The sequence below is a fragment of the Phoca vitulina genome, unplaced genomic scaffold, assembly GCF_004348235.1.
Source record: "Phoca vitulina isolate PV1807 unplaced genomic scaffold, GSC_HSeal_1.0 scaffold112, whole genome shotgun sequence".
NCBI lineage: Eukaryota > Metazoa > Chordata > Mammalia > Carnivora > Phocidae > Phoca > Phoca vitulina.
The window spans coordinates 395,603-409,286 of record NW_022589815.1 but is presented as its reverse complement, the minus strand read 5'-3'; the positions used below and the strand labels follow the sequence as shown (position 1 = coordinate 409,286).

Below are 13,684 nucleotides of genomic sequence, written 5' to 3'. Positions count from 1 at the left end.
GGTAGAAGAGGCAAAGGGTGAGAACTCTGAACTCCGAGAGGGCCATTTCCCTTATGTGATCTGATTTTTGCTCTCAAGCAGCCATGTGAAGTGAACCAAGCAGGAACTGTTGTATTATCCATTGTTCAATTGAGAAAACAGATTGAGAGTGGTTAAGCTACTTTCCAAGGGCACAGAGTGAGTTGGTGGCAACACTGGGCCCAGAACCCAAGTCTTCTGAGATTCTCACCTCAGAAATCTTCCAAGGTAGCTAGTTGTTCCACTAAGGATTATCATTATACTGTGGTTTGGTGGCTTTGGAGGGAGTCTGGCCTGGATTCTGGATTCTTTGCGCAAATTACTTCTAATTTCTCTGACCTTGGTTTTGGGGGTAATAACAGTACATTCATCATTGGGTTCTTGTGAGTATTAATAGGAATATATGACATAGGATATAGAGTGCACAATAATAATCAAGATAATAGCTATCACTTACGTAGAACTTACAGTGTGAAGTGTACTCTCCTAAGCACTTTATATATGTTAACTTACATAATCTTCACAACAGCGAAATGAGATTGGTACTGTTATTACCCTCATTTTAAAGATGAGGAAATTCAATGTAGGAAATTCATTTTAAAGACGAGGAAATGTAGTACAGCCCCACCGTGATCCTCCCTCAGCACAATTTGTCTCTTTCCAGGGTTCAAATTGTCGGAAATTGGCAGGACGTAGCTATAGCCAGCACCAGTGTGGGGTTGCCAGTGGCCTGCTGGTCTTTTCCTTCAGAACATCTAGCCAGCTCAGGAACAAGATGGCCTTCCCTCTACCTGTAGACAGTCTTTGCAGAGTCAAGCTCCACTTGAAGCTCACTCAGTAATATAATTTACATGTGTTTTATATTCTTTTGATTACCTTTTTTTGTAGAAATAAAAATTGAACTTAGAATTTAAAAAAATAAAATAAAGATGAGAAAACTGACACACAGAGAGGATATATGAGTAACCTGACATCAATCAGCATGGTGAGCATAAGGGTATTCTTTCTCCTTTCTTTCTTTCTTTTTCTTTCTTTCTTTCTCTTTCTTTCTTTTTCTTTCTTTCTTTCTTTCTTTCTTTCTTTCTTTCTTTCTTTCTTCTTTCTTTCTTTTTCTTTCTTTCTTTCTTTCTTTCTTCTTTCTTTCTTCTTTCTTCTTTCTTTTCCTTCCTTCCTTCCTTTTCTCTTTTGTCTTTTTTCTTTCTTCTTTCTTTCTATTTCTTTCTTTCTTTCTTCTTTTGTTCTTCTCTTTCTTTCTTTCTTTTCTTTCTTTTTCTTCCTTCCTTCCTTCTCTCTTTCTTTCTTTTGTCTGTCTTTTTTCTTTCTTCTTTCTTTCTATTTCTTTCTTTATTTCTTTCTTCTTTTGTTCTTCTCTTTCTTTCTTTCTTTCTTTTCTTCTTTCTTTTTCTTCCTTCCTTCCTTCCTTCTTTCTTTCGTCTGTCTTTTTTTCTTCTTTCTTTCTATTTCTTTCTTTCTTTCTTTCTTCTTTTGTTCTTCTCTTTCTTTCTTTCTTTCTTTTCTTCTTTCTTTTTCTTCCTTCCTTCCTTCCTTCTCTCTTTCTTTCGTCTGTCTTTTTTTCTTCTTTCTTTCTATTTCTTTCTTTCTCTCTTTCTTCTTTCTTTCTTCTTTCTTTCTTTCTTTCTTTTCTTCTTTCTTTTTCTTCCTTCCTTCCTTCCTTCTCTCTTTCTTTCTTTTGTCTGTCTTTTTTTCTTTCTTCTCTTTCTTTCTTTCTTCTTTCTTTCTTTCTTCTTTCTTTCTTTCTTCTTTCTTTCTCTTTCTTTCTTTCTTTCTTTCTTTCTTTCTTTCTTTCTTTCTTTTCTTTCTTTTCTTTCTTTCTTCTTTCCTTTTTTTCTCCCTTCCTTCCCTTTCTTAGCTTGGTGGAGTTATATGTGGCAAGTACTTAAAATAGGAGTGTTCCTGGCTGGTACAGTGGGTGTAACTTTAAAAGTCATCCTGGAAAAAAAAAAAAAGTCATCTTGGCCAACTTTTTTGGCATTGGCCTGTTTTTATGGCTTTCTTTCACTTTATATATATTCAAAATGGACTGTGGCACATCTTCCTGACCTGCCTCAGGGTGGGACATGGCAGACTGCTACCACTCTCATCTTCCCATCCATCTAACAGGAAAGCCCTGCACAAATCCCTCCCCCTGAGAGCTTCCTCTTCCAGAAGTTCTGTGTTAGTATGTGGGCCCCTCAAGGATGAATGTTTACTCAAGTTCCAAGGTACCCCTGAAATGGAGTCTGGAGTCACAGTATCTGTGAGCTTTCTTTTTGAGGTTATATTATTACAAAATATTTCCACTGAGCTCCCCTTTTCCTTCTCATACCTTAGACTGAAAAAAGTGATATGCTGAAGAATACCATTTCCAGCTACCCCTCTCTTTGGCCCACTGCCCTGTCTAGGCTGTTCTAATTATTGCTGGGGGGGGGATGCAGGGATCTCCATCTCTAACCCTGACTTGAAGCTTTTGGGTGCAAGGCTGAGATCTTAACATTGGAGTATCAGGGCTAAGACCTTGGAGATCAACCTCATATACCACATTTAACATCAGGAAAAACTGAGACCCAGAGAGAGGAAGGGACTGACTGGACTGGAGATAGCATAATATAGTGGCAAGAGTGAGTATACTTTCTGGAGCCACAGAATTGGGGCTGGGTCATGGGTATCTAGCTAATGAGCTGGGTGATCTTAGCTGATCACCTGACATTTCTGTACCTTGGACTATAAAATGAGAGTAAGACTACCTACCTCCCAGTATTGTGTGCTTCAGAAGAGATAGAGTGAAAGTATGTAGCAAAAGTCTGATGCATATAGGTGTTAATATATTTTTAGAGGGGGGGAGGGGGGACAAAGGGAATGGGAGTGAGAATCTCAAGCAGACTCTATACCCAGCATGGAGCCCAACACGGGGCTCAGTCTCACAGCCCTGAGATCGTGACCTGAACCAAAATCAAGAGTCAGATGTTCAACTGACTGAGCCACCCAGGCACCCCTATAGGTGCTAATATTAATTCTCCTGAGTTCTGGACCAGATTTTTATCCCTATCTTTATATAGGTCCTGGAACCCAGCCCCCACCCCCCTACCCCCGTGGCGGGCTTTGGTGTGGTTTGCCTCGTGTTCCATGAGTTCTGTGCACACCTGCATTAGTTTCCTCCACTGACTGTGAGCTCCTTGAGAACAAGGGCCAAATCTGGCTTGGCATCTGACATATATCCCCACATACCTCTAACCTAGCAGAGTTTTTGTGAAAAGGGGCCTTGGAAACTCTGTAGAATTGAGTTAGCTAGGAGTCAGATGTGTTGGTACCTTTTTTTTTTTTTCCTGTCTGACTATGTAGCAAGGAGGGGAAGTGGTTTCAGGCTATGAATAACAGACCAAAGAATCATGTGGTTGTGAAGTTTCCTATTTAATCAATATATTTTAATGAACTGAGAGGAGAAGAAAAAAAAATTAAGAAACTGTATGTATTCTCTCTTTCTCCCTCTATCATTGTCTCCTTCTTGCCCTCCCCTGTCCCCTTTTTTACTCATTTGGGAAGCAGAGAGACTTCTATTATTTCCTTAGGCTTACTCTTCAGGTATAAGAAAGAGACTAAGAGACTAGGCCTGGGATGAAGGACTGGTGCAGAAAGAGAAATTCATAGAGAAAAAGGCAAGGAAAGAGAGAGGGAGAGAGAAACCTCATGGAACCAGGATGAACCTTGGTGCCTGTAGGGCTAGAGAGCAGCTGACATAGAGAGACTATAGCAGTCCTGGGTGGTAGGGCTCATTTGGCCTGAGGGTGAACAAGAGTATGGGTCTTTCCAGCTCATGGAACCTTTTAAGGATTCCCAGGAGTCCTTTCTATCCCTCTTTCCCCACCAGGCCTTTTCTGTACTCCTCCTGCCCCAGTCTATGCCTAGTTTTAGGTGCTTCCAGGCAGGTGACAGGTCTGTCCCTTCTGCCTGGCTGCCTCTCACTATCACATATTCTTCCCAGGGTGAGGACATCCTAGACAGGAGCTCGGAGCTGATCTACACTGGGGAAATGGCCTGGATCTACCAGCCCTATGGCCGCAACCAGCAGCGGGTCTTCTTCCTGTTTGACCACCAGATGGTCCTCTGCAAGAAGGTAACCCCAACCTCTTCTTTCCTGAGGGAGATGGGAGATGGGCACCTCAGAAGCATAAGCCCCTCCCTCTCCATCATCCCCAGCTCCCAGTGAAGTGGTCATTATAGTAGGTGGGAAAAGATGCCAGTGGCTTCTAATTTTGTGATTCCTTCTTTAACTTTTGCTGTTTTCCCTCTTTGTCAGTTTTCTTTTAAAAAGTCTAGAATAAGACTCTTTTTTTCTCTTTCTTCTTGTCTTCCATGATGGCTGTCTCTGATCCTCCATCCATTGCCCTGTTACTTTAGTTATGCGTATGTTGTGTTATTTCCTTCCAGAGATGATTATATTGGAAATTATTTTGCTGCTGTGGGGATTTTTTCTTTTTTCTCCTTTCCTTTTTTTTTCTTCCAGAGGAGGGGTAGAGATCCCCTTTCCTCTCTCCTCAGTCATCCACTAATGTTCCTACAGTTCTGAAGTTGTCCCAAACAGCTTTTCCCCTGTATCATTTGTTTTTAATTATACCAGCCTTGACATACTCTGTTGTCTTCTGTGTCATAACTACTAGTTATTTATGTTGGTTTCATTGTATTCTGGGAGGATCCAGAATTAAATAGAGTATAATAATGCTGAAGGGAGGACTTTTTCTGTTCAAGGAACTTTCTGCATTGGGCCACTTTTTCTTGTACTGAAGGGCCAGACTTGGAGGATGAACCATCTGGGACTCAGAAATGCAACAATAGCAACAGAGATTAGGGATATAGCAGAAAAGAGATGGGGATTTGAAACCAAAACATCTGGGTCCTAGGCTCTACTGTCTCTAACCTTGGGCAAGTTTTTTTAACTTTATGTTCTTATTTTCCTCAGTGCCAAATCAGGCTGATGATAGAATTCATCTCAAGAGGCATTGAGGAGGACCACCTAAGGTAGTGGGAAGCAGTGAAGTATAGTGTTAAGAGCATGGGTTCTAGGGTCAGCCAGAAGGGCACCAATTTTTCCCATGAGCTGTGTGACCTTGGGCAAATTCTCTGTGCCTCACATTTGCAAAATGGAAATCATAATGGTATCCACATAGAAAGAGAGGTTGTGATGGTTAAATGAAACAATATAGTTGCAGTGCCTGGCACATGGTATTTAGTAAATGTTAGCTATTGATATTCATTCAGCAAATCTTTTATGGGAGACAGTATATGCAGTAGTTAAATAAGCACAGATTTTAGAACCAGATAGTCTGGACTAAAGCCCAACTCTACCATTTAGTAGCTTTTGTTCCAGAGTAAGCTTCTTAACTGTTCTATCTACAGTTCCTCATAAAACGGGGTTATAACAGTACCTAACTTGTAGGATTGTTGTGAAGATTATTTGTTAATAAATGCAAAGCATTCAGCTGCCGAGGGATGAATACATAAAGAAAATGTGATGCACGTGTGCACGCACACACACACACAGGAATGCACACACACTATGGAATATTATTCAGCCTTAAAAAAAGGGAGGAACTCCTGTCATTTGTGACAACATAGATGAACCTGGAGGACATTATGCTAAGTAAAATAAGACAGAGAAAGGCAAATACCATATGATCTCACTTCATGTAGAATCTACAGCTGTTGAAGCCATAAAGGCAGAGAGTAGAATGGTGGTTGCCAGGGACTGGTGGGGATTTGGAAAATGGAGAGATACTGGTCAAAGTGTGAAAAGTTTTCATATGCAAGATGAATAAGTTTTGGTGAGCTAGTATACAGTATGGTGCCTATCACTAACAATACTGTATTGTGTACTTGAAATTTGCTAAGAAAGTAGATCTTAAGTGTTCTCATCACAAAAAAAGTCACCATGTGAGATGATGTATATGTTAATTAGCTTGATTGTGGTGATCATTTCACAATGTATACATATATCAAAACATCACATTTTATACCTTAAATATATATAATCTTTATTTGTCAATTATACCTCAATAAAGCTGGGGAGAAATGCAAAACATTTGGAATAGTGTCTAGCACATGATATATGCTAAGTGTTAACTGTTGCCATTGTTGTTGCTGTTATTATTTTGTTATTAAGAATGTACCCTAGGTGTTGGAATGCAATAATGAGAAAAATAAGTCCAGTCCCATCCCCATGTGCCTTCCTCAGGCTCTGTAGAGAAAACCCAGGGTGATCAAGGCTAGGGGTGGGCAGGAACTAGGGCCCCTCTCTAAAAAGACCTTACTGACAAGCAAGTGAGACAGGCTGCAATCCTTAAGAGTTGCATTTCCCAGATTGCAGCATCTGTCATTTATACAAAATGTTTTACAGTGTCTTACTAAACCCCATGAATACCCAGTGAGGCCAAATTCAATTATCTCCTAGTTGTTTGAATTATATAATGTCAGGAATTGGAGTAGGCTCCTTGCTGGATCCATGGCTAGGCTTGGTGCTTGTCTGCAGACTGCCAGGGACCTTCTGGAGAAGCACTGACTCCCTTGATATCCTCCAGCTTGGGTGAGTGGAAGGGAAAAGGAGGAAGGCGGGCATGCTATTAGGTAAGGAACTTGTGATGACCTAAATAGCACCTGTGGTGAGCACTTATTCACCATGTCCCTATGAAAGCACTCAGACCACCATTAACAAGTGGCATTTGGGCAGCCTGGTCCCAACGGGACCTTAGACAACCAGGGCTCCAGAGGGCTTTGTCCCCTTGCCATGTGCAAAAGATGAGCAGAGAAACTTCTAAGGCTTTTTCAGCTGTTTTTCCCTGGGCAGCCCCTGAGTGAGGCAAGAGTAAGGAAGGTACACTACTGGGCACAGCTTTATGGGCAGACTATAAGCTGTGAAACAGAACTAATGTAACTCAGGAGTGTGGTGGCTGAGTTTAAGTTGTGTAAGGGTCTTCATTATCTGTGCTAGCATTCAGAAAAGGGAAACTGCAATAACTTGAGCTAGAGGATGCACTCAGGGAATACTTGAGGAGGAAAAATGTGTAAATTTGACCTGGAGCTGGAATGATTGTAAAAAGAGGTATTGTTGGGGCAGGGAGGACACATTAGTGTGAGCCTAAGTATAGATCTGTGACCACCCCCATCTTGAAAGGGTATATGGAATTTCCAAGGATGTAGAGGTAGCTATGTAAATTTTAAAATATTCAGTTACTTTTGCTTTGATTTATTTTTGTCACAATCTTTAAATTATTTTGAAAGTTTAAATGAACCAAAGGAGGCAGTGAGATTTTCAGGTTCATTGAAGGAATCTTAAAGTCCTACAAAAAATTAGTCTGGGACCAAGAAAGCTTGGCACCATATTTATTAGACAAGGCTGACCTCATGACCTGGAAACCGCATGTTTAGATTTGAGCTTTACAACCATTTTAGAGAAAATTGAGGTTCAGAGAGATAAAATGGCTTGCCCAAGGCCACAGCTAGTAGGTTATGCAGCTAGGAGTCTGTATAACTCACACTCTTTCCATGCATGTTTCACGCTGCTTTGTGGCCTTAGCTACGATTTCTGATGGGATTTTTTGAACAGTAGGTCATTCTTAATCATTCCTATCACATCCCTAAACTTGGCCTTATGACTAATCTGGTGCCTGAAAACTCACATTCAACACTCTGGGGAGCTAGAAAGAGTAGGCAAAGGGAGAACCTTAATGACACATTTCTCTAGTCCTGTTCCCCTACCACAGAAGCAGAATTCTCTCAAGTTTCTTGTTATCATTAAATACCTAAAGAAACAATAGGAGTTTCAGTTGATGCTTTTAATTTAGCTCCAAGATCATGTACATCCTTTCTTTTTTTTTGGAAACTAGTAAAGGTTTTGAAGGCTGACAATGATTATGACACACCTTCAGAGTTAAAGGAAGCTACAGGTGATGCTGGCAGGCTGGGTCCAGAGACCCAAAGGGGATCCTGCAGGACCAGCCAATAGTGTTTTTGGTTTCATGAAGGATGGAAATAAAACATGAGCCAGCAGGAGGTGAAAGCAGAGTTTCCTGAAGATATAGAGAGAGCAGATACAGACAGAGTGTCTGGGAGACTAAGAAAAGAAAGGAGGGAATCTCATCTTTGTTCAGGGTCTGGGGGGGTTTATTGAGGATGGTGGTCTGATATACATGTCCTCTTAGGCATCTAGGTACCAGTTAGAACAAAGACAAGGGGGCAGGTTTTATTCCTTGGAGCCAGGGGGCCTTGACATTGAGATGTCTAGCCATGGTTGTCTAGAATAAGCAAATGGTAGCTTTGTCCAGTCATTCTCACCTGGTCCTTCCATAGATGTTAACTATTGTAGAGAAATTGTTAATTCCTGTCCCTTATAAGGAGAACATATGCTGATTGCATTACAAATCATGTGTAAAGTGGGGTAGGGGTGCAGGTCCCACCAAGAATAGAAGCAGGAAAAGGAGTAAAAAGCAGATTTTTATGGAGTCCTTCAGTTTCCCTGTCTCATTGGCTGAAGTTAGGAATAGTGGGAGGTTTCACTTATTTGTGGAACATAAGGAATAGCATGGAGGACATTAGGAGAAGGAAGGGAAAAAGGAAGGGGGTGGAATTGGAGGGAGAGATGAACCATGAGAGACTATGGACTCTGAGGAACAAAGTGAGGGTTTTAGAGGGGAGGGGGTGCAGGTATGGGTTAGGCCGGTGATGGGTATTATGGAGGGCACGTACTGCATGGAGCACGGGGTGTTATAGGAAAACAATGAATCGTGGATCACTACATCAAAAACTAATGATGTATTGTATGGTGACTAACATAACATGATAAAATAAAATTTAAAATATAAATAAATAAATAAAAAAGGAATAGTGGGATTTTAAAGATACTAGCTGGGCTTGAAAAAAGCATGGAAGATATTAGAGAAACCCTTTCTGGAGAAATAAAAGAACTAAAATCTAAACAAGTCAAAATCAAAAAGGCTATTAATGAGGTACAATCAAAAATGGAGGCTCTAACTGCTAGGATAATGAGGCAGAAGAGAAAATTAGTGATACAGAAGACCAAATGATGGAAAATAAAGAAGCTGAGAAAAAGGGAGATAAACAACTACTGGATCACAAGGGCAGAATTCGAGAGATAAGTGATACCATAAGACGGAACAATATTAGAATAATTGGGATCCCAGAAGAAGAAAGAGAGAGAGGGGCAGAAGGTATATTGGAGCAAATTATAGCAGAGAACTTCCCTAATTTGGGGAAGGAGACAGGCATCAAAATCCAGGAGGCACAGAGAACACCCCTCAAAATCAATAAAAATAGGTCACCCCGACATCTAATAGTAAAACTTACAAGTCTCAGAGACAAAGAGAAAATCCTGAAAGCAGCTCAGGAGAAGAGATCTGTAACCTACAATGGTAGAAATATTAGATTGGCAACAGACCTATCCACAGAGAACTGGCAGGCCAGAAAGGACTAACATGATATATTCAGAGCACTAAATGAGAAAAATATGCAGCCAAAAATACTATATCCAGCTAGGCTGTCATTGAAAATAGAAGGAGAGATAAAAAGCTTCCAAGACAAACAAAAACTGAAGGGATTTGCAAACACCAAATCAGCCCTACAAGAAATATTGAAAGGGGTCCTCTAAACAAGGAGAGAGCCTAAAAGTAACATAGACCAGAAAGGAACACAGACAATATACAGGAACAGTCACCTTACAGGCAATACAGTGGCACTAAGTTCATATCTTTCAATTATTATCCTGAATGTAAATGGGCTAAATGCCCCAATCAAAAGATACAGGGTATCAGATTGGATAAAAAAACAAGACCCATCAATATGCTGTCTGCAAGAGACTCATTTTAGACCCAAAGATACCCCAGATTGAAAGTGAGGGAGTGGAAAACAATTTACCATGCTAATGGACACCAAAAGAAAGCTGGGGTGGCAATCCTTATATCAGACAAATTAGATTTTAAACCAAAGACTGTAATAAGAGATAAGGAAGGACACTATATCCTACTTAAAGGGTCTATCCAATAAGAAGATCTAACAACAGTAAATATCTATGCCCCTAACATGGGAGCAGCCAATTATATTAAGTCAATTAATAACAAACACAAAGAAACACATCAAAAACAATACAATAATAGTGGGGGACTTTAACACCCCCCTCACTGAAATGGACAGATCATCTAAGCAAAAGATCAACAAGGAAATAAAGACTTTAAATGATACATTGGACCAAATGGACTTCACAGATATATTCAGAACATCCCATCCCAAAGCAACAGAATACACATTCTTCTCTACTGCCCATGGAACATTCTCCAGAATAGATCATATCCTAGTTCACAAATCAGGTCTCAACCGGTACCAAAAGATTGGGATCATTCCTTGCATACTTTCAGACCACAATGCTTTGAAACTAGAACTCAATCACAAGAGGAAAGTCAGAAAGAACTCAAATACATGGAGGCTAAAGAGCATCCTACTAAAGAATGAATGGGTCAACCAGGAAATTAAAGAAGAACTAAAAAAATTCATGGAAACCAATGAAAATGAAAACACAACTGTTCAAAGTCATTGGGATGCAGCAAAGGTGGTCCTAAGAGGAAAGTATATAGCAATACAAGCCTTTCTCAAGAAACAAGAAAGGTCTCAAATACACACCCTAACCCTACACCTAAAGGAGCTGGAGAAAGAACAGCAAATAAGGCCTACCCAGCAGGAGAAGAGAAATAATAAAGATCAGAGCAGAAATCAATGAAATAGAAACCAAAAGAATAGTAGAACAGATCAACGAAACTAGGAGCTGGTTCTTTGAAATTATTAACAAGATTGATAAACCCCTGTCCAGACTTACCAAAAAGAAAAGAGAAATGACCCAAATAAATAAAATCATGAATGAAAGAGGAGAGATCACAACCAACACCAAATAAATACAAACAGTTATAAGAACATATCATGAGCAACTATGCCAGCAAATTAGATCATCTGGAAGAAATGGATGCATTCCTAGAGATGTATAAACTACCAAAACTGAGCCAGGAAGAAATACAAAACCTGAACAGACCTATAACCACTAAGGAAATTGAAGCAGTCGTCAAAAATCCCCCAAAAAACAAAAGCCCAGGGCCAGATGGCTTCCCGGGGGAATTCTACCAAACATTGAAAGAAGAATTAATACCTATTCTTCTGAAAGTGTTCCAAAAAATAGAAATGGAAGGAAAACTTCCAAACTCATTTTATGAGGCCACCATTACCTTGATCCCAAAACCAGACAAAGACTCCATCAAAAAGGAGAATTACAGACCAATATCCTTGATGAACATGGATGCAAAAATTCTCATCAGAATACTAGCCAATAGGATCCAACAGTACATTAAAAGGATTATTCACCACGACCAAGTGGGATTTATCCCTGGGGTGCAAGGTTGATTCAACATCCACAAATCAATCAATGTGATACAATACATTAATAAAAGAAAGAACAAGAACCATATGATCCTCTCAAGAGATGCAGAAAAAGCATTTGACAAAGTACAGCATCCTTTCTTGATCAAAACTCTTCAGAGTATAGAGATAGAGGGTACACAACCCCATATCATAAAAGCCATCTATGAAAAACCCACAGCGAATATCATTCTCAATGGGGAAAAACTGAGAGCTTTCCCCTTAAGGTCAGGAACACGACAGGGATGTCCAGTATCACCACTGCTATTCAACGTAGTATTAGAATTCTTTTTTTTTTTTTTTTTTTAAAGATTTTATTTATTTATTTGAGAGAGAGAGAATGAGAGACAGAGAGCATGAGAGGGAGGAGGGTCAGAGGGAGAAGCAGACTCCCTGCCGAGCAGGGAGCCCGATGCGGGACTCGATCCCGGGACTCCAGGATCATGACCCGAGCCGAAGGCAGTCGCTTAACCAACTGAGCCACCCAGGCGCCCCCGTAGTATTAGAATTCTTAACCACAGCAATCAGACAGCAAAAAGAAATAAAAGGCATCCAAATCGGCAAAGAAGTCAAACTCTCACTCTTTGCAGATGATATGATACTTTATGTGGAAAACACAAAAGACCCCACCCCAAAACTGCTAGAACTCATACAGGAATTCAGTCAAGTGGCAGGATATAAAATCAATGCACAGAAATCAGTGGCATTCCTATACACTAACACCAAGACAGAAGAAAGAGAAATTAAGGAGTCGATCCCATTTACATTTGCACCCAAAACCATAAGATACCTAGGAATAAATCTAACCAAAGAGGCAAAGAATCTGTACTCAGAAAACTATAAAATACTCATGAAAGAAATTGAGGAAGACCCAAAGAAATGGAAAAACGTTCCATGCTCATGGATTGGAAGAACAAATATTGTGAAGATGTCAATGCTACCTAGAGCAATCTACACATTCAATGCAATCCCTATCAAAATACCATTCACTTTTTTCAAAGAAATGGAACAAATAATCCTAAAATTTGTATGGAACCAGAAAAATCCCTGCATAGCCAGAGGAATGTTGAAAAAGAAAAGCAAAGCTGGTGGCATCACAATTCCGGACTTCAAGCTCTATTACAAAGCTGTCATCATCGAGACAGTATGGTACTGGCACAAAAACAGACACATAGATCAATGGAACAGAATAGAGGGCCCAGAAATGGACACTCAACTCTATGGTCAACTCATCTTCGACAAAGCAGAGAAGAATGTCCAGTGGAAAAAAGACAGTCTCTTCAACAAATGGTGTTGGAAAAATTGGACAGCCACATGCAGAAGAATGAAACTGGACCATTTCTTTACACCACACACAAAAATAGACTCAAAATGGTTCAAAGACCTAAATGTGAGACAGGAGTCCATCAAAATCCTAAAGGAGAACACAGGCAGCAACCTCTTCGACCTCCGCCACAGCAACTTCTTCCTAGAAACATTGCCAAAGGCAAGGGAAGCAAGGGCAAAAATGAACTATTGGGACTTCATCAAGATAAAAAGCTTTTGCACAGCAAAAGAAACAGTCGACAAAACCAAAACACATCCGACAGAATGGGAGAAGATATTTGCAAATGACATATCAGATAAAGGGCTAGTATCCAAAATCTATAAAGAACTTATCAAACTCAACACCCAAAGAACAAATGATCCAATCAAGAAATGGGCAGAAGACATGAACAGACATTTTTCCAAAGAAGACATCCAAATGGCCAACAGACACATGAAAATAGAATTTTCGGCATCAGGGAAATCCAAATCAAAACCTCAACGAGACACCACCTCACACCAGTCAGAATGGCTAAAATTAACAAGTCAGGAAATGACAGATGTTGGCGGGGATGCAGATAAAGGGGAACCCTCTTACGCTGTTGGTGGGAATGAAAACTCGTGCAGCCACTCTGGAAAACAGTATGGAGGTTCCTCAAAAAGTTGAAAATAGAGCTACCATATGACCTAGCAATTGCACTACTGGGTATTTTCCCCAAAGATACAAATGTAGGGATCCGAAGGGGTATGTGCATCCTGATGTTTATAGCAGCAATGTCCACAATATCCAAACTATGGAAAGAGCCTAGATGTCCATCAACAGATGAATGGATAAAGAAGAGGTTGTATATATATATATATATATATATATATATATATATATACATATACACAATGGAAT

General features: G+C 40.0%; 1 protein-coding gene across 14 annotated transcripts in view; it reads left to right on the top strand.

Moving 5' to 3' along the window:
* ARHGEF9 (Cdc42 guanine nucleotide exchange factor 9) overlaps positions 1-13,684 on the top strand; it is a 242,450-nt gene that overhangs the window by 185,842 nt on the left and 42,924 nt on the right. For all 14 annotated transcript variants that reach the window (XM_032398229.1, XM_032398228.1, XM_032398234.1 and 11 more), the window contains one exon: positions 3,998-4,129. In XM_032398229.1, the coding sequence (XP_032254120.1) occupies positions 3,998-4,129 (132 nt within the window). The remainder of the gene's footprint in view (positions 1-3,997; positions 4,130-13,684) is intronic.